Source organism: Coloeus monedula (genome assembly GCF_965178545.1).
Source record: "Coloeus monedula genome assembly, chromosome: 31".
Taxonomy (NCBI): Eukaryota; Metazoa; Chordata; class Aves; order Passeriformes; family Corvidae; genus Coloeus; species Coloeus monedula.
In genome coordinates, this window is record NC_138811.1 from 1,577,913 (window position 1) to 1,597,893 (window position 19,981).

General features: G+C 65.9%; 2 protein-coding genes across 4 annotated transcripts in view; one reads left to right on the forward strand and one right to left on the reverse strand.

Annotated features, from left to right (window-relative positions):
- Nucleotides 1-8,450: 8,450 nt before the first annotated feature.
- On the forward strand, nt 8,451-12,351 carry LOC309583589 (uncharacterized protein; the record flags this gene model as incomplete). Its single annotated transcript, XM_082299332.1, has 4 exons — nt 8,451-8,460; nt 10,118-10,243; nt 10,281-11,369; nt 12,347-12,351. 4 exons carry the CDS (start codon nt 8,451-8,453, stop codon nt 12,349-12,351), a joined length of 1,230 nt encoding a protein of 409 aa, XP_082155458.1.
- A 6-nt stretch (nt 12,352-12,357) lies between these two features.
- Nucleotides 12,358-19,981, reverse strand: part of MAP2K7 (mitogen-activated protein kinase kinase 7) — a 31,577-nt gene continuing 23,953 nt past the window's right edge. For all 3 annotated transcript variants that reach the window (XM_082299396.1, XM_082299397.1, XM_082299394.1), the window contains 4 exons: nt 19,059-19,139; nt 15,483-15,625; nt 15,298-15,343; nt 12,358-12,625 (listed from right to left, as the gene is read on the reverse strand). In XM_082299396.1, coding sequence (XP_082155522.1) covers nt 12,491-12,625; nt 15,298-15,343; nt 15,483-15,625; nt 19,059-19,139 — 405 coding nt within the window. In that variant the 3' untranslated portion in view covers nt 12,358-12,490. The remainder of the gene's footprint in view (nt 12,626-15,297; nt 15,344-15,482; nt 15,626-19,058; nt 19,140-19,981) is intronic.

Sequence of the window (19,981 nt, forward strand, 5' to 3'; positions counted from 1 at the left end):
GGGGTCATTTTTGGGGGGGTCGGGGTCATTTTTGGGGGGTTTGGGGTCATTTTTGGGGATTTGGGGTCATTTTTGGGGGGGTCGGGGTCATTTTTGGGGGGTTTGGGGTCATTTTTGGAGGGTTCGGGGTCATTTTTGGGGATTTGGGGTCATTTTTGGGGGTTCGGGGTCATTTTTGGGGTTCGGGGTCATTTTTGGGGATTTGGGGTCATTTTTGGGGGGTTCGGTGTAATTTTGGGGGGTTCGGGGTCATTTTTGGGGGGTTCGGGGTCATTTTTGGGGGTTCGGGGTCATTTTTGGGGGGTTCGGGGTCATTTTTGGGGGTTTGGGGTCATTTTTGGGGGGGCTTCTGGGGTCATTTTTGGGGGGTTCGGGGTCATTTTGGGGGGTTTGGGGTCATTTTTGGAGGGTTCGGGGTCATTTTTGGGGATTTGGGGTCATTTTTGGGGGGTTAGGGGTCATTTTTGGGGGGTTAGGGGTCATTTTTGGGGGGGGTCGGGGTCATTTTTGGGGGGTTCTGGGGTCATTTTTGGGGATTTGGGGACATTTTTGGGGGGGTTCTGGGGTCATTTTGGGGGGTTCGGGGTCATTTTGGGGGGGTTCGGGGTCATTTTTGGGGGGTTCGGGGTCATTTTTGGGGGTTTGGGGTCATTTTTGGGGGGTCCGGGGTCATTTTTGGGGGGTTCGGGGTCATTTTTGGGGGGGTTCGGGGTCATTTTTGGGGGTTCGGGGTCATTTTTGGGGGTTCGGGGTCATTTTTGGGGGGTTTGGGGTCATTTTTGGGGGTTCGGGGTCATTTTTGGGGGGTTCTGGGGTCATTTTTGGGGGGTTCGGGGGTCATTTTTGGGGGTTCGGGGTCATTTTTTGGGGTCATTTTTGGGGATTTGGGGTCATTTTTGGGGGGTTCGGGGTCATTTTTGGGGGGTTTGGGGTCATTTTGGGGGTTCGGGGTCATTTTTGGGGGGGTTCGGTGTCATTTTTGGGGGTTCGGGGTCATTTTTGGGGGTCCGGGGTCATTTTTGGGGGTTCGGGTTCATTTTGGGGGGTTCGGGGTCATTTTTGGGGGGGTTCGGGGTCATTTTTGGGGGGTTCGGGGTCATTTTTGGGGGTCCGGGGGTAATTTTGGGGGGTTCGGGGTCATTTTGGGGGGTTCGGGGTCATTTTTGGGGGTTCGGGGTCATTTTTGGGGGGTTCGGGTTCATTTTGGGGGGTTTGGGGTCATTTTTGGGGGGTTCGGGGTCATTTTGGGGGTTCGGGGTCATTTTTGGGGGTTTGGGGTCATTTTTGGGGGGTTCGGGGTCATTTGGGGGGTTCGGGGTCATTTTTGGGCGTTCGGGGTCATTTTTGGGGGGGGTTCGGGGTCATTTTTGGGGGTTCTGGGGTCATTTTTGGGGGTTCGGGGTCATTTTTGGGGATTTGGGGTCATTTTTGGGGGGTTGTGGTCATTTTTGGGGGGTCCGGGGGTCATTTTTGGGGGTTCTGGGGTCATTTTTGGGGATTCGGGGTCATTTTTGGGGGGTTTGGGGTCATTTTTGGAGGGTTCGGGGTCATTTTTGGGGATTTGGGGTCATTTTTGGGGGTTCGGGGTCATTTTTGGGGGGTTTGGGGTCATTTTTGGGGGGGTCCGGGGGTCATTTTTGGGGGTTAGGGGTCATTTTTGGGGGTTCGGGGTCATTTTTGGGGATTTGGGGTCATTTTTGGGGGGTTCGGTGTAATTTTGGGGGGTTCGGGGTCATTTTTTGGGGGTCCGGGTCATTTTTGGGGGGTTCGGGGTCATTTTTGGGGGGGTCCGGGGGTCATTTCTGGGGGGGTCCCTCACCTGTCCGGCCGTGCACGAGCCAGAGCCCCCCCGCCAGCGCCGCCCCCACCACGAAGGCGCCGAAGGAAACGGCGGCCACGGCCCCGGGGGGCACGGGGGGGGCTGGGGGGGGGCGGCGTCAGCCCCGACCCCAAAACCCCCCAAATCCCCCCCAAAAGGAAACCAGAGCTCCCCCCCCACCCCCCCAGACTTCTCCCCCCCCCCCCCCCCCCCGAAGGACCCAGGGATCCGGGACCCCCCCCCCAAAATCCCCCCAAGGAGAGCCGGGGCTCTCCCACCCCCCCAGGGACCCCCCCCAACCCCCCCCAGCCCCGGGGGTCCCGGTGCCGCCCCCCCCCCAATTCCCGTCACTCACCCGCGGGGGGGGCCCGGGGGGGCTCCCGGGGGGGGGGCGGGGGGCGGCGCGGGCCTGGGGGGGGCACCGGGAACGGCAGCGGGGGGGGCGCGCCTGGGGGGGAGGGGCGGTTATTGGGGGGGGGTCCCGGTTTGGGGGGGGTCTCGGATCTCGGGGGGGTCCCCAGGGGGGTCTCGGTTGAGGGGGGGGGGGGGTGTCCCGGGGCTGGGGGGACCCAAAGGGGGGGTCCCGGTCCGGGGGTCCCGGGGGAGTTTCGGGTCCGGGGGTCCCGGGGGGGTCCCAGAGGGGGGTCCCGGTCCCGGAGGGGGGGTCCCGGTCTGGGGGTCCCGGGGGGCGAGGGTGGTCCCAGAGGGGGGGTCCGGTCTGGGGGGAGGTCCCGGTCCCAGAGGGGGGTCCCGGAGGGGGGGTCCCGGGTGAGTTGCGGGTCCGGGGGTCCCAACCCGGGGTGGGGCTGGTCCCGGTCCCAGAGGGGGGGTTCCGGTCCGGGGGTCCCGGGGGAGTTTCGGGTCCGGGGGTCCCGGTCCGGGGGGGGGTGGTCCCGGTCCGGGGGGAGGGGGGGGGGTCGCAGCCCTGGGGAGGGGTCCCGTACCGGGCGCGGGGGTCGCGGGGGTCCCCAGGGTCACCACGATCGGGCGCGTGACCGTGCGGAGCGCGCGCCCGGGGGCGGGGCCGGCGCGGGGGCGGGGCCGGGGGGCGGGGCCGGAGCCGGAGGCCCCTCCCCCTCTGCGGGGACAGGGCTCGGCCCGGCACTGGGGGGGAGGGGCGGCGGTTAACGGGGGGGGGGGGGGCGACACCCCCGGAGCCCCCCAGAACCCCCCCGGAGCCCCCCGGAGCCGGCACACCCCGGCCCCCGCGCCTGCCCGGGGCCCCCCCCCGCTCCCGGTGTCCCCCTGTCCCGGTGCCATCCCGGTGTCCCTGTCCCCGTGTCCCAATCCCGGTGCCACCCCCGTGTCCCTGTCCCGGTGCCACCCCCGTGTCCCAATCCCGGTGCCACCCCCGTGTCCCAATCCCGGTGTCCCTGTCCCCGTGTCCCTGTCCCGGTGCCACCCCCGTGTCCCTGTCCCGGTGCCACCCCCGTGTCCCTGTCCCGGTGCCACCCCCGTGTCCCTGTCCCCGGGTCCCGCTGCCCTCGTCACTTCTCGGGTTCCGGTGTCCCCCGTTCCCGGTGTGTCCCCCGCGTGTTCCGTTATCCCAATCCCGTTATCCCGTTCCCGTTATCCCGTTCCCGTTTTCCCGTTCCCGTTATCCCGTTCCCGTTATCCCATTCCCGTTATCCCCATTCCCGTTATCCCGTTCCCGTTATCCATTCCCGTTATCCCGTTATCCCATTCCCGTTATCCCGTTCCCGTTATCCCGTTCCCGTTATCCCCGTTCCCATTATCCCATTCCCATTATCCCATTCCCGTTATCCCATTCCCGTTATCCATTCCCGTTATCCATTCCCGTTATCCCATTCCCGTTATCCCATTCCCATTATCCCCATTCCCGTTATCCCGTTATCCATTCCCGTTATCCCGTTATCCCCATTCCCGTTATCCCATTCCCGTTATCCCGTTATCCCGTTATCCCATTCCCGTTATCCATTCCCGTTATCCCGTTATCCCCATTCCCGTTATCCCATTCCCGTTATCCCGTTATCCCGTTATCCCATTCCCGTTATCCCGTTATCCCCATTCCCGTTATCCCATTCCCGTTATCCCATCCCCGTTATCCCGTTATCCCATTCCCGTTATCCCGTTATCCCGTTATCCCGTTATCCCGTTATCCATCCCCGTTATCCCGTTATCCCGTTATCCCCATTCCCGTTATCCCATCCCCGTTATCCCGTTCCCGTTATCCCGTTATCCCGTTATCCATTCCCGTTATCCCGTTCCCGTTATCCCGTTCCCGTTACGGGGTCGGTACCGTGGGCAGCCCCCCCGGCGCCCCGGGCGCTCCCGGTTCCCGGCAGAGGCGCAGGCGGCAGTGCAGGAACTGCAGCGGCTCCGGGAACCGCGCCGGGAGCACGAACGAGCCCCGGAGCCGCCGCCGCGGCCCCACCGGGCCCCCCCCGCGCCCCCCGCAGCCCCCCCGCAGCACCACGAGCGGCCGCGGCACCGGGGGGCGGCCCCGGGGGGGGCGCGGCGACGACAGAGGGGACACGAAACAGCGGCGGAGGGAGAAACCCAGCCCGGGGGGGGCGCGGGACAGGGACACCTGGGGGGGACAGGGACAGGGACAGGGTCAGGGTCAGGGTCAGGGTCAGGGACAGGGACAGGGACAGGGTCAGGGTCAGGGTCAGGGACAGGGACAGGGACAGGGTCAGGGACAGGGACACCTGGGGGGGACAGGGACAGGGACAGGGACAGGGACAGGGACAGGGACAGGGACAGGGTCAGGGACAGGGACAGGGTCAGGGACAGGGTCAGGGACAGGGACACCTGGGGGGGACAGGGACAGGGACAGGGTCAGGGACAGGGTCAGGGACAGGGACAGGGTCAGGGACAGGGACACCTGGGGGGGACAGGGACAGGGACAGGGACAGGGACAGGGTCAGGGACAGGGACACCTGGGGGGGGACAGGGACACCTGGGGGGGACAGGGACAGGGACAGAGTCAGGGACAGGGACAGGGACAGGGACACCTGGGGGGGACAGGGACAGGGTCAGGGACAGGGACAGGGACAGGGACAGGGACACCTGGTGGGGGGACAGGGACAGGGACAGGGTCAGGGACAGGGACAGGGACAGGGACAGGGACAGGGACACCTGGTGGGGGGACAGGGACAGGGACAGGGTCAGGGACAGGGACAGGGACACCTGGGGGGGACAGGGACAGGGACAGGGTCAGGGACAGGGACAGGGTCAGGGACAGGGACAGGGACAGGGACACCTGGGGGGGAACAGGGACAGGGACAGGGACAGGGACAGGGACAGGGACAGGGACACCTGGGGGGGACAGGGACAGGGACAGGGACAGGGACAGGGACAGGGTCAGGGACAGGGACACCTGGGGGGGGACAGGGACAGGGTCAGGGACAGGGACAGGAACAGGGACAGGGACAGGGACAGGGACAGGGACACCTGGGGGGGACAGGGACAGGGACAGGGTCAGGGACAGGGACAGGGACAGGGACAGGGTCAGGGACAGGGACAGGGTCAGGGTCAGGGACAGGGTCAGGGACAGGGACAGGAACAGGGACAGGGACAGGGTCAGGGACAGGGACACCTGGGGGGGACAGGGACAGGGACAGGGTCAGGGACAGGGACAGGGTCAGGGACAGGGTCAGGGACAGGGACAGGGACAGGGACAGGGACAGGGACAGGGTCAGGGTCAGGGACAGGGACAGGGACACCTGGGGGGGACAGGGACAGGGACAGGGACAGGGACACCTGGGGGGGGACAGGGACAGGGACAGGGACAGGGACAGGGACAGGGACAGGGACACCTGGGGGGGACAGGGACAGGGACAGGGACACCTGGGGGGGACAGGGACAGGGACAGGGACAGGGTCAGGGACAGGGACACCTGGGGGGGACAGGGACACCTGGGGGGGACAGGGACAGGGACAGGGACAGGGACAGGGACAGGGACGGGGACAGGGACAGGGACAGGGACACCTGGGGGGGACAGGGACAGGGACAGGGACAGGGACACCTGGGGGGGGACAGGGACAGGGACAGGGACAGGGACACCTGGGGGGGACAGGGACAGGGACAGGGACAGGGACAGGGTCAGGGACAGGGACACCTGGGGGGGACAGGGACACCTGGGGGGGACAGGGACAGGGACAGGGACAGGGACAGGGACACCTGGGGGGGACAGGGTCAGGGACAGGGACAGGGACAGGGACAGGGACAGGGACAGGGACAGGGTCAGGGACAGGGACAGGGACGGGGACAGGGACAGGGACAGGGACAGGGTCAGGGACAGGGACACCTGGGGGGGACAGGGACAGGGACAGGGACAGGGACAGGGACAGGGTCAGGGACAGGGACAGGGTCAGGGACAGGGACACCTGGGGGACACACGGGGGGTCACAGGGGGGACACGGGGGGTCAGCGGGACAGGGACACCTGGGGGGGACACACGGGGGGGGGCGATGGGGTCAGGACCCCCCCCCCAGTGCCTCCCCCCGCCCCCTGAAGGACCCCGAACCCCCGCGCGGCCCCGCCCCCACCTGCACAAAGCCCCCCCTCACCCTGAGGAACACGCGCGCTCCCGCGGGCACCGTGCGCGGCCCCGCCGCCGGGGGGAACTCGGGGGAGGCGGCGACGTCCAGGAGGAGCCGGGGGGGGCGGGGCCGGCAGCGGGGCTGGGGGGGGCCCAGTGCTCCCAGTAACGGCCCAGTAACGGCCCAGTGACCGCCCAGTGCTCCCAGGAACGGCCCAGGAACGGCCCAGTGCTCCCAGGAACGGCCCAGTAACGGCCCAGTGACCGCCCAGTGCTCCCAGTAACGGCCCAGGAACGGCCCAGTGCTCCCAGGAACGGACCAGTAACGGCCCAGTAACCGCCCAGTGCTCCCAGTAACGGCCCAGTGCTCCCAGCAACCACCCAGTAACAGCCCAGTAACCTCCCAGTGCTCCCAGTAACCGCCCAGTGACCTCCCAGTAACGGCCCAGTAACGGCCCAGTGCTCCCAGGAACGGCCCAGTAACGGACCAGTGCTCCCAGTAACGGCCCAGTAACAGCCCAGTAACCTCCCAGTGCTCCCAGTGACCGCCCAGTGCTCCCAGGAACGGACCAGTAACGGCCCTGTGACCGCCCAGTGCTCCCAGGAACGGACCAGTGCTCCCAGTAACGGCCCAGTAACGGCCCAGTAACCGCCCAGTGCTCCCAGTAACGGCCCAGTAACAGCCCAGTGACCGCCCAGTGCTCCCAGGAACCGCCCAGTAACGGCCCAGTGACCGCCCAGTGCTCCCAGTAACGGCCCAGTAACGGCCCAGTGCTCCCAGGAACGGACCAGTAACGGCCCAGTAACCGCCCAGTGCTCCCAGTAACGGCCCAGTGCTCCCAGCAACCACCCAGTAACAGCCCAGTAACCTCCCAGTGCTCCCAGTAACCGCCCAGTGCTCCCAGTAACGGCCCAGTAACGGACCAGTGCTCCCAGTAACGGCCCAGTAACGGCCCAGTGACCGCCCAGTGCTCCCAGTAACGGCCCAGTAACGGACCAGTGCTCCCAGTAACCGCCCAGTAACGGCCCAGTGACCGCCCAGTGCTCCCAGTAACGGCCCAGTGCTCCCAGTAACCACCCAGTAACAGCCCAGTAACCTCCCAGTGCTCCCAGTGACCGCCCAGTGCTCCCAGGAACGGACCAGTAACGGCCCTGTGACCGCCCAGTGCTCCCAGGAACGGCCCAGTGCTCCCAGTAACGGCCCAGTGCTCCCAGTGTCACCTCCCAGTACTCCCAGTGCTCCCAGTGCCCTCCCAGTGCCCCCTCCCAGTGCTCCCAGTGCTCCCAGTGCCCTCCCAGTGCTCCCAGTGCCCCCTCCCAGTGCTCCCAGTGCCCTCCCAGTGCCCCCTCCCAGTGCTCCCAGTGCCCTCCCAGTGCCCTCCCAGTGCTCCCAGTGCCCCCTCCCAGTGCTCCCAGTGCCCTCCCAGTGCCCTCCCAGTGCTCCCAGTGCCCTCCCAGTGCCCTCCCAGTGCCCTTCCAGTGCTCCCAGTGCCCTCCCAGTGCTCCCAGTGCCCTCCCAGTGCCCTCCCAGTGCTCCCAGTGCCCGCACTCACCCCGGGCCGGTCCCCGCTGCAGCGCTGCCGGGGGGGGCTCGGGGGGCTCGGGGGGGTGGGGTCACCCCACGGCCAGCCCGGGGGGGGCCCTGGGGACGCGGCCACCTCTGGGTGCCCCCCCTCGGCCACGCCCCCCCCGGGACCCCCCCGGGACCCCCCCCCGACACCCCCGGGACCCCCCGGGACCCCCCCCCGACACCCCCGGGACCCCCCGATGTCCCCCCCGGGACCCTCCCTGTCACCCCCGGGACCCCCCCCCGACACCCCCGGGACCCCTCGGGACCCCCCGGGACCCCCCCGGGACCCTCCCTGTCACCCCCGGGACCCCCCCCCGACACCCCCGGGACCCCCCGGGACCCCCCCCCGACACCCCCGGGACCCCCCGATGTCCCCCTGGGACCCTCCCTGACCCCCCTGGGGTCCCCCTGTCCCCTCCCTCCCCCCCCCCCCCCAAATCCCCCCTGTCCCCCCCTCACCTGCGGGGCCCCCCCCGGGCAGGAGGAGGAGGAGGAGGAGGAGGAGGGGGAGGGGGCGGGGGAGGCTCCGCGGCGCCGCCATCGGGGTCCCCTCGATGTCCCTCTGTCCGTCTGTCCGTCTGTCCCCTCTCTGTCCGTCTGTCCCCTCTCTGTCCCCGCCCACGCCTCGGGGATGTCCCCGTGTCCCCCCTCCCCCCCGTCACCCCGGTGACACCCTTGGGCCCGGCCGCGTCACGGGGGGCGTCACCCGCGGGCCCCCGCGTGTCCCTGAGGTGCCACCGCTGTCCCCCTCCCCTCCCCCCCCCCCGATGGCCCCAATGTCCCCATCGCCCCCCCCCCGCCCCAGCCCCGTGTCCTCTGCCACCCTCCTGTGCCCGTGCCCCCCACGCCACCGGTGTCACCCAGTGTCACCAGTGTCACCCAGTGTCCCCAGTGTCACCCAGTGTCCCCAGTGTCCCTCATGTCCCCAGTGTCACCCAGTGTCCCCCATGTCCCCAGTATCCCCAGTGTCCCCAGTGTCACCCAGTATCCCCAGTGTCCCCCAGTGTCCCCCAGTGTCCCCAGTGTCCCCAGTGTCCCTCAGTGTCCCTCAGTGTCCCCAGTGTCCCCCAGTGTCCCCAGTGTCCCTCAGTGTCCCCCAGTGTCACCCAGTGTCCCCCAGTGTCCCCCAGTGTCACCCATGTCCCCAGTGTCCCCCAGTGTCACCCAGTGTCCCCCAGTGTCCCCAGTGTCCCCCAGTGTCACCCAGTGTCCCCCATGTCCCCCAGTGTCCCTCATGTCCCCAGTGTCCCTCCACTGTACCCCAGTATCTCCCAGTGTCCCCAGTGTCCCCCATGTCCCTTAGTGTCCACCAGTGTCCCCAGTATCCCCAGTGTCCCCCAGTGTCCCCCAGTATCCCCCAGTGTCCCCCAGTATCCCCAGTGTCCCCCATGTCCCTTAGTGTCCACCAGTGTCCCCCATGTCCCCCATGTCCCCAGTGTCACCCAGTGTCACCCAGTATCCCCAGTGTCCCCCAGTGTCCCCCAGTGTCCCCAGTATCCCCCAGTGTCCCCCAGTGTCCACCAGTGTCCCCCATGTCCCCACCCTCCACCTCCCCATCCCCGATGTCCCCAAGCTCCATCTCTGCCACCCCCATCCCCCGTCCCCATCCCAATCTCATCCTGTCCCCAGTGTCCCACCTCTGTCCCCACCCCAATGTCCCCAATGTCCCAATGTCCCCAATGTCCCTCTCCCCGTGTCCCCATCCCAATGTCCCCAATGTCCCCGTGTCCCCAATGTCCCCAATGTCCCTCTCCCCGTGTCCCCATCCCAATGTCCCCACTGTTCCCGATGTCCCCCCTCCCCACCCCAATGTCCCCCCGTGTCCCCCCACCCCAATGTCCCCGATGTCCCCAATGTCTCCGTGTCTCCCCTCCCCACCCCCATGTCCCCTGTCCCATCCCAATGTCCCCAATGTCCCTCTCCCCTTGTCCCCACCCCAATGTCCCCAATGTCTCCCCATGTCCCCCCTCCCCACCCCAATGTCTCCCCATGTCCCCCCTCCCCACCCCAATGTCCCCGATGTCCCCATGTCCCTCTCCCCAATGTCCCCAAGTCCCTCTCCCCGTGTCCCCCCTCCCCACCCCAATGTCCCCAATGTCCCCAAGTGTTTCCCAGTGTCCCCAGAGCCGGACGCCGACGCGGCCCCTCGGGTTCCACATGCCATTTATAATAATAATAATAACAATAATAATAATAATAATTAATAATAATAATTAATGAGGGTGGCGGGGGCGGCGCCGCCCGCGCCCCCAATGCACTAAAACTGCACCGGCCCCGGGGACACTGCGGGGACACGGCCCCGCCCTGATTGTCACCGTGCCACCCGCGGCCACCCCGGGCCGTGTCCCCCGGTGCCACAGCCCGGTGTCCCCCCGGTGTCACAGCCCGGTGCCACAGCCCGGTGTCACATCCCGGTGTCCTCCCGGTGTCACAGCCCGGTGCCACAGCCCGGTGCCACATCCCGGTGTCCCCCTGGTGCCACAGCCCGGTGTCACATCCCGGTGCCACATCCCGGTGCCACATCCCGGTGTCCCCCCGGTGTCCTCCCGGTGTCACATCCCGGTGCCACATCCCGGTGCCACATCCCGGTGTCCCCCCGGTGTCCTCCCGGTGTCACAGCCCGGTGTCCCCCCGGTGTTCTCCCGGTGCCACATCCCGGTGCCACAGCCCGGTGCCACAGTCCGGTGCCACAGTCCGGTGCCACATCCCGGTGCCACAGCCCGGTGTCACAGTCCGGTGTCACATCCCGGTGCCACATCCCAGTGTCCCCCCACTGCCACCGTCCGGTGTCACAGCCCCGGGACGTGTCCGTGTGCCCGCTGTCACAGCGTGGCGACATCTCTGTCCTGTGCCATCCTGGTGCCATCCCCGTGTCACATCCTGGGGACGCCTCTGTCCTGTGTCACATCCCGGTGCCATCCCCGTGTCACTTGCCGGTGCCATCTCTGTCCCGTGTCCCCATGTCACTTCCCAGTGCCATCTCTGTCCTGTGCCATCCTGGTGCCATCCCTGTGTCACATCCTGGGGACGCCTCTGTCCTGTGTCACATCCCGGTGCCATCTGTGTCCTGTGTCACTTCCCGGTGCCATCCCCGTGTCACATCCCGGTGCCATCTCTGTCCTGTGTCACTTCCCGGTGCCATCGCCATCCTGGTGCCATCCCCGTGTCACATCCCGGTGCCATCTGTGTCCTGTGTCACTTTCCGGTGCCATCCTGGTGCCATCCCCGTGTCACAGCCCGGGGACGCCCCTGTCCTGTGTCACATCCTGGTGCCATCCTGGTGCCATCTCTGTCCTGTGTCACATCCTGGTGCCATCCTGGTGCCATCTGTGTCCTGTGTCACTTCCCGGTGCCACCTCACTGCTGTGTCCCCGTGTCACATCACGGTGCCATCCCCGTGTCACTTCCCGGTGCCACCTCACTGCTGTGTCCCGTGTCACATCCCGGTGCCATCTCCATCCTGTGCCATCCCGGTGCCATCTCATTGCCGCGTCCCCGTGTCACATCGCGGTGCCATCCCGGTGCCATCTCATTGCCGCGTCCCCGTGTCACATCGCGGTGCCATCCCGGTGCCATCTCATTGCCGCGTCCCCGTGTCACATCGCGGTGCCATCCCGGTGCCATCCTTCCGTGTCCCCTCGCTGTCACGTGCCCTGCTGGGTCTCCACGTTGTCCCCTGGCCCCCGTGCCACGTTCCGGTGCCACCTCCGTGTCCCCTCAATGTCCCCGCGTGTCCTCCGTCGCCTCGGGGCCGAGTGCCACATCCCCAGACCCCCGGCGGTGCCACACCCGTGTCCCTGGGCCACCTCCCGGTGCCACCTCCCGGAGTGTCACATCCTCGGTGCCACGTCCCCGTCCTGTCCCCACACGGGGCCCTGTGGGAAACTGAGGCACGGCCAGGGGGACACCGAGGGGACAGGGGTGTCCCCGGCCTTGGGAAGGTGGGGACAGCGGGAGGGGACACACTGGGACACACTGGGACATACTGGGACACACTGGGACACACTGGGACACGCGGGGGCTGTGGTGGCCGTGGCAGTGTCACCGTCACCTTGGCTGTCACGGGGGGATGTCCCCGGTGTCACTGTCCCAGGGGGTGTCACGGGGGGTGTCACTGTCCCAGGTGGGTGTCACTGTCCCAGGGGGTGTCACGGGGGGTGTCACTGTCCCAGGTGGGTGTCACTGTCCCAGGTGGCTGTCACAGGGGGTGTCCCCGGTGTCACTGTCCCAGGTGGGTGTCACAGGGGGTGTCCCCGGTGTCACTGTCCCAGGTGGGTGTCCCAGGGGTGTCCTGGCTGTCCCAGGGGTGTCCCCAGGGTGTCCCTGTGTCCCCATCCTGGGCGGTGTCCCCAAGGTGTCCCTGGTGTCCCACAGGGTGTCCCACAGGGTGTCCCCAAGGTGTCCCCGGTGTCCCACAGGGTGTCCCCAAGGTGTCCTCGGTGTCCCACAGGGTGACCCTGCTGTCCCTGGGGTGTCCTTGGGGTGTCCCCGGTGTCACCCAGGGTGTCCCAGGGCTGTCCCCGGGGTGTCCCTGGGGTGGCCCCGGGGTGTCCCTGGGGTGGCCCCGGGCCGGGCAGGCGGCGCCGGGCGGGCGCTACCTGCTGAAGAAGGGCAGGTGGTGGCCCAGGCCACCCCCCGGGCGTGGGGACTCTGTCCGGGCCATCACGTCCTTGAACCAGGTGGCCACGTCCACCTCGAGCGTCTCGTAGCGCTTGATGAAGGTGTGCTCCTGTGGGGACACGGGGGGACGTCACTGGGGATACTGGGGATACTGGGGATACTGGGGATGCTGGGGATGTTGGGGATACTGGGGATACTGGGGATACTGGGGATGCTGGGGATGCTGGGGATGCTGGGGATACTGGGGATACTGGGGGCACTGGGGATGCTGGGGATACTGGGGATGCTGGGGATACTGGGGGACACTGGGGGCACTGGGGATGCTGGGGATACTGGGTGACACTGGGGATACTGGGGGCACTGGGGATACTGGGGACACTGGGGACACTGGGGATACTGGGGATGCTGGGGATGCTGGGGATGCTGGGGACGCTGGACAGGTGCCAGATGTGCCAGGGACAGGTGTGCCAGGGACAGGGACAGGTGTGCCAGGGACAGGGACAGGGACAGGTGTGCCAGGTGTGCCAGGTGTGCCAGGGACAGGTGTGCCAGGGACAGGGACAGGTGTGCCAAGGGAGGGGACACTGTGCCAGGTGCCAGGGACAGGTAACAGGGACAGGTGTGCCAAGGGAGGGGACACTGTGCCAGGTGCCAGGGACAGGTAACAGGGACAGGTGTGCCAAGCGCCACAGACAGGTGTACCAGGTGCCAGGGACAGGTGTGCCAGGTGACAGGGGACAGGGACAGATGCCAGGGACAGGGACAGGTGTGCCAGGTGCCACAGACAGGTGTACCAGGTGCCAGGTGCCAGGGACAGGTGTGCCATGGACAGGGACAGGTGCCAGGGACAGGGACAGGTGTTCCAGGGACAGGTGTGCCAGAGACAGGTGTGCCAGGTGTGCCATGGACAGGGACAGATGCCAGGGACAGGGACAGGTGTGCCAGGTGTGCCATGGACAGGGACAGGTGCCAGGGACAGGTATTCCAGGAGACAGGGGACAGAGACAGGTGCCAGGTGTGCCAGGTGTGCCAGGGACAGGTAACAGGGACAAGGACAGGTGTGACAGGTGCCAGGGACAGAGACAGGTGCCAGATGTGCCAGGTGCCAGCGACAGGAATGCCAGGTGCCAAGTGTGCCAGGGACAGGTGTGCCAGGGACAGAGACACGTGCCAGGTGTGCCAGGTGTGCCAGAGACAGGTGTGCCAGGGACAGGGGACAGGGACAGAGACACGTGCCAGGTGTGCCAGGTGTGCCAGAGACAGGTGTGCCAGGGACAGGGGACAGGGACAGAGACACGTGCCAGGTGTGCCAGGGACAGGTAACAGGGACAGGTGTGCCAAGCGCCACGGACAGGTGTGCCAGGTGCCAGGGACAGGTGTGCCAGGTGACAGGGGACAGGGACAGGTGTGCCAGGTGACAGGGGACAGGGACAGATGCCAGGGACAGGGACAGGTGTGCCAGGGACAGGTGTGCCAGAGACAGGTGTGCCAGAGACAGGGGACAGGGACAGAGACATGTGCCAGGTGTGCCAGGGACAGGTGTGCCAGGGACAGGTGTGCCAGGTGTGCCAGGGACAGGTGCCAGGTGTGCCAGGTGTGCCAGGGACAGGGGACAGGGACAGAGACATGTGCCAGGTGTGCCAGGGACAGGTGTGCCAGGTGTGCCAGGGACAGGTGCCAGGTGTGCCAGGGACAGGTGCCAGGTGTGCCAGGTGTGCCAGGTGTGCCAGGGACAGGGACAGGTGTGCCAGGTGTGCCAGGGACAGGTGCCAGGTGTGCCAGGTGTGCCAGGTGTGCCAGGGACAGGGACAGGGACAGGTGTGCCAGGTGTGCCAGGTGTGCCAGGCGTGCCAGAGACAGGTGTGCCAGGGACAGGTGTGCCAGGTGTGCCAGGTGTGCCAGGGACAGGGACAGGGACAGAGACAGGTGCCAGGTGTGCCAGGGACAGGGACAGGGACAGGCGTGCCAGGTGTGCCAGGTGTGCCAGGCGTGCCAGAGACAGGTGCCAGGTGTGCCAGGGACAGGGACAGGGACAGGTGTGCCAGGGACAGGTGCCAGGTGTGCCAGGGACAGGGACAGGGACAGGTGTGCCAGGGACAGGTGCCAGGTGTGCCAGGGACAGGGACAGGGACAGGTGTGCCAGGGACAGGTGCCAGGTGTACCAGGGACAGGGACAGGGACAGGTGTGCCAGGGACAGGTGCCAGATGTGCCAGGGACAGGTGTGCCAGGTGTGCCAGGCGTGCCAGAGACAGGTGTGCCAGGCATGCCAGGTGTGCCAGGTGTGCCAGGTGTGCCAGGCGTGCCAGGTGTGCCAGGGACAGGGACAGGGACAGGTGTGCCAGGTGTGCCAGGGACAGGGACAGGTGTGCCAGGTGTGCCAGGCGTGCCAGGGACAGGGACAGGGACAGGTGTGCCAGGTGTGCCAGGGACAGGGACAGGTGTGCCAGGTGTGCCAGGCGTGCCAGGGACAGGTGCCAGGTGTGCCAGGCATGCCAGGTGTGCCAGGTGTGCCAGGTGTGCCAGGTGTGCCAGGTGTGCCAGGCATGCCAGGCGTGCCAGGTGTGCCAGGTGTGCCAGGTGTGCCAGGCATGCCAGGCGTGCCAGGTGTGCCAGGTGTGCCAGGTGTGCCAGGTGTGCCAGGCATGCCAGGTGTGCCAGGTGTGCCAGGTGTGCCAGGTGTGCCAGGCATGCCAGGCGTGCCAGGCGTGCCAGGCATGCCAGGTGTGCCAGGTGTGCCAGGTGTGCCAGGGACAGGTGCCAGGTGTGCCAGGGACACTCACCAGTAGCTTGTTGTACTTTGGTCTCTTCCTGTGGTCCTTGGTGAGGCTGGGGGAGGGGAGGGGGGAGGAGTCAGCGCCTTGGGGACCCCCGCGCTGGGTCCCCCCATCCCCCCCCGTTGCCAGGTGCCCCCCAGGTGCCCCCCAGGTGCCCCCCAGTGCCACCCAGTGCCACCAGTGCCACCCACCAGTCGCGGACGAAGGCCTGGAAGTCCCCGGAGAAGCCCATGGCGGGGGGCAGCAGGGGGGGGTCCTCCTGCAGCACCTTGGTCAGAACCTCGAAATCCGTCTTGCAGTTCTGGTACGGGAACTGGCCCGTGGCCAGCTCCACCTGGGGAGGGTTTGGGGTGTTACTGGGGATACTGGGAACACTGGGACACTGCAGTTCTGGTACGGGAACTGGCCCGTGGCCAGCTCCACCTGGGGAGGGTTTGGGGTGTTACTGGGGATACTGGGAACACTGGGACACTGCAGTTCTGGTACGGGAACTGGCCCGTGGCCAGCTCCACCTGGGGATGGTTTGGGGTGTTACTGGGGATACTGGGAACACTGGGACACTGCAGTTCTGGTACGGGAACTGGCCCGTGGCCAGCTCCACCTGGGGATGGTTTGGGGTGTTACTGGGGATACTGGGAACACTGGGACACTGCAGTTCTGGTACGGGAACTGGCCCGTGGCCAGCTCCACCTGGGGATGGTTTGGGGTGTTACTGGGGATACTGGGAACACTGGGACACTGCAGTTCTGCTACGGGAACTGGCCCGTGGCCAGCTCCACCTGGGGATGGTTTGGGGTGTTACTGGGGATACTGGGAACACTGGGACACTGCAGTTCTGCTACGGGAACTGGCCCGTGGCCAGCTCCACCTGGGGATGGTTTGGGGTGTTACTGGGGATACTGGGAACACTGGGACACTGCAGTTCTGCTACGGGAACTGGCCCGTGGCCAGCTCCACCTGGGGATGGTTTGGGGTGTTACTGGGGATACTGGGAACACTGGGACACTGCAGTTCTGCTACGGGAACTGGCCTGTGGCCAGCTCCACCTGGGGAGGGTTTGGGGTGTTACTGGGGATACTGGGAACACTGGGACACTGCAGTTCTGCTACGGGAACTGGCCCGTGGCCAGCTCCACCTGGGGAGGGTTTGGGGTGTTACTGGGGATACTGGGAACACTGGGACACTGCAGTTCTGCTACGGGAACTGGCCCGTGGCCAGCTCCACCTGGGGACGGTTTGGGGTGTTACTGGGGATACTGGGAACACTGGGACACTGCAGTTCTGGTACGGGAACTGGCCCGTGGCCAGCTCCACCTGGGGATGGTTTGGGGTGTTACTGGGGATACTGGGAACACTGGGACACTGCAGTTCTGGTACGGGAACTGGCCCGTGGCCAGCTCCACCTGGGGATGGTTTGGGGTGTTACTGGGGATACTGGGAACACTGGGACACTGCAGTTCTGCTACGGGAACTGGCCCGTGGCCAGCTCCACCTGGGGAGGGTTTGGGGTGTTACTGGGGATACTGGGAACACTGGGACACTGCAGTTCTGGTACGGGAACTGGCCCGTGGCCAGCTCCACCTGGGGAGGGTTTGGGGTGTTACTGGGGATACTGGGAACACTGGGACACTGCAGTTCTCCTATGGGAACTGGCCCGTGGCCAGCTCCACCTGGGGATGGTTTGGGGTGTTACTGGGGATACTGGGAACACTGGGACACTGCAGTTCTGGTACGGGAACTGGCCCGTGGCCAGCTCCACCTGGGGATGGTTTGGGGTGTTACTGGGGATACTGGGAACACTGGGACACTGCAGTTCTGGTACGGGAACTGGCCCGTGGCCAGCTCCACCTGGGGATGGTTTGGGGTGTTACTGGGGATACTGGGAACACTGGGACACTGCAGTTCTGGTACGGGAACTGGCCCGTGGCCAGCTCCACCTGGGGATGGTTTGGGGTGTTACTGGGGATACTGGGAACACTGGGACACTGCAGTTCTGGTACGGGAACTGGCCCGTGGCCAGCTCCACCTGGGGATGGTTTGGGGTGTTACTGGGGATACTGGGAACACTGGGACACTGCAGTTCTGGTACGGGAACTGGCCCGTGGCCAGCTCCACCTGGGGATGGTTTGGGGTGTTACTGGGGATACTGGGAACACTGGGACACTGCAGTTCTGCTACGGGAACTGGCCCGTGGCCAGCTCCACCTGGGGACGGTTTGGGGTGTTACTGGGGATACTGGGAACACTGGGACACTGCAGTTCTGGTACGGGAACTGGCCCGTGGCCAGCTCCACCTGGGGATGGTTTGGGGTGTTACTGGGGATACTGGGAACACTGGGACACTGCAGTTCTGCTACGGGAACTGGCCCGTGGCCAGCTCCACCTGGGGATGGTTTGGGGTGTTACTGGGGATACTGGGAACACTGGGACATCACTGGGAACACTGGGAACACTGGGGACACTTGGGCTCGGTTTGGGGTCAGTTTGGGTCAGTTTGGGGTCGTTTTGGGTCAGTTTGGGGCCATTTGGGGCCGTTTTGGGCCGTTTTGGGTCAGTTTGGGGTCCGTTTGGGGCCGTTTTGGGTCAGTTTGGGTCAGTTTGGGGTCGTTTGGGTCAGTTTGGGGCCATTTGGGGCCGTTTTGGGTCAGTTTGGGGCCGTTTTGGGTCAGTTTGGGGCCATTTGGGGCCGTTTTGGGCCGTTTTGGGTCAGTTTGGGGTCCGTTTGGGGCCGTTTTGGGTCAGTTTGGGTCAGTTTGGGTCAGTTTGGGGTCGTTTGGGTCAGTTTGGGGCCATTTGGGGCCGTTTTGGGTCCGTTCGGGGCCGTTTGGGGTCAGTTTGGGGCCATTTGGGGCCGTTTTGGGCCGTTTTGGGTCAGTTTGGGTCAGTTTGGGTCAGTTTGGAGTCATTTGGGGCCGTTTTGGGTCCGTTCGGGGCCGTTTGGGGTCAGTTTGGGGCCATTTCGGGCCGTTTTGGGTCTATTCGGGGCCGTTCGGGGTCAGTTTGGGGCCATTTGGGGCCGTTTTGGGGCAGTTTGGGTCAGTTTTGGGCCGTTTTGGGTCAGTTTGGGGCCGTTTTGGGTCCGTTGGGGGCCGTTTGGGGTCAGTTTGGGGCCATTTGGGGCCGTTTTGGGTCCGTTCGGGGCCGTTTGGGGTCAGTTTGGGGCCATTTGGGGCCGTTTTGGGTCCATTCGGGGCCGTTCGGGGTCAGTTTGGGTCAGTTTGGGGCCATTTGGGGCCATTTTGGGTCAGTTTGGGGCCGTTTTGGGTCAGTTTGGGGCCGTTTGGGGTCAGTTTGGGTCAGTTCAGGGCCGTTTTGGGGCCGTTTGGGGTCAGTTTGGGGCCATTTGGGGACGTTTGGGGACGTTTTGGGGCAGTTTGGGTCAGTTTGGGGCCGTTTTGGGTCAGTTTGGGGCCGTTTTGGGTCCGTTCGGGGCCGTTTGGGGTCAGTTTGGGGCCATTTGGGGCCGTTTTGGGTCCGTTCGGGGCCGTTTGGGGTCAGTTTGGGGCCATTTGGGGCCATTTGGGGCCGTTTTGAGTCAGTTTGGGTCAGTTTGGGGCCGTTTTGGGTCAGTTTGGGGCCGTTTTGGGTCCGTTCGGGGCCGTTTGGGGTCAGTTTGGGTCAGTTTGGGGCCGTTTTGGGTCCGTTCGGGGCTGTTCGGGGTCAGTTTGGGGTCGTTTTGGGTCAGTTTGGGTCAGTTTTGGGTCGTTTGGGTCAGTTTGGGTCAGTTTGGGGCCGTTTTGGGTCCGTTCGGGGCCGTTTGGGCGCTCACCAGGGAGATGCCGAGGCTCCAGACGTCGGCGCGGATGTCGTAGTCGGGCTTGGTGGGGTCGGGGGGGTCGATGCGCTCGGGCTGGGGGGGCACCGGGGGGTTTGGGGGGCACCGGGGGGGGCGCAGACCCCCAGCACCCCCAGAGCCCAAACTGGGGAACCCCAGAGCCCAAACTGGGGAACCCCCAACCCCCAAACTGAGGGGATCCCCCCCAGCCCCACCCCCAAATCCTGGGGACCCCCAAGCCAAGGAGACCCCAACCCCCCCTGAGCCCCCCCAGGACCCTCCTGGGGACCCCCTGAGCCCCCCTTGGGGACCCCAACCCCCTCTGAGCCCCCCCTGAGCCCTTCCGGGACCCCCCTGGGACCCCCCCCCACCGAGCTGGGTCTGGGGGCACCGGGGGGGGGAGGTCCCTGCAGCCCCATTGCCCGATCCCCAAAATCCCCCTGATCCCCAAATCCCCCTGATTCCCAAAATCCCCCTGATTCCCAAATCCCCCCTGATCCCCCAAAATCCCCCTGATCCCCAAATCCCCCTGATCCCCAAAATCCCCCCTGATCCCCAAAATCCCCCCTGATCCCCAAATCCCCCCCTGATCCCCAAAATCCCCCCTGATCCCCAAAATCCCCCTGATCCCCCAAAATCCCCCTGATCCCCAAATCCCCCCCTGATCCCCAAAATCCCCCCCTGATCCCCAAATCCCCCCGATCCCCAAAATCCCCCCCTGATCCCCAAAATCCCCCTGATCCCCAAAATCCCCCCCTGATCCCCCAAAATCCCCCTGATCCCCAAAATCCCCCTGATCCCCAAATCCCCCCCGATCCCCAAAATCCCCCCCTGATCCCCAAATCCCCCCTGATCCCCCAAAATCCCCCTGATCCCCAAAATCCCCCCCTGATCCCCAAAATCCCCCTGATCCCCCA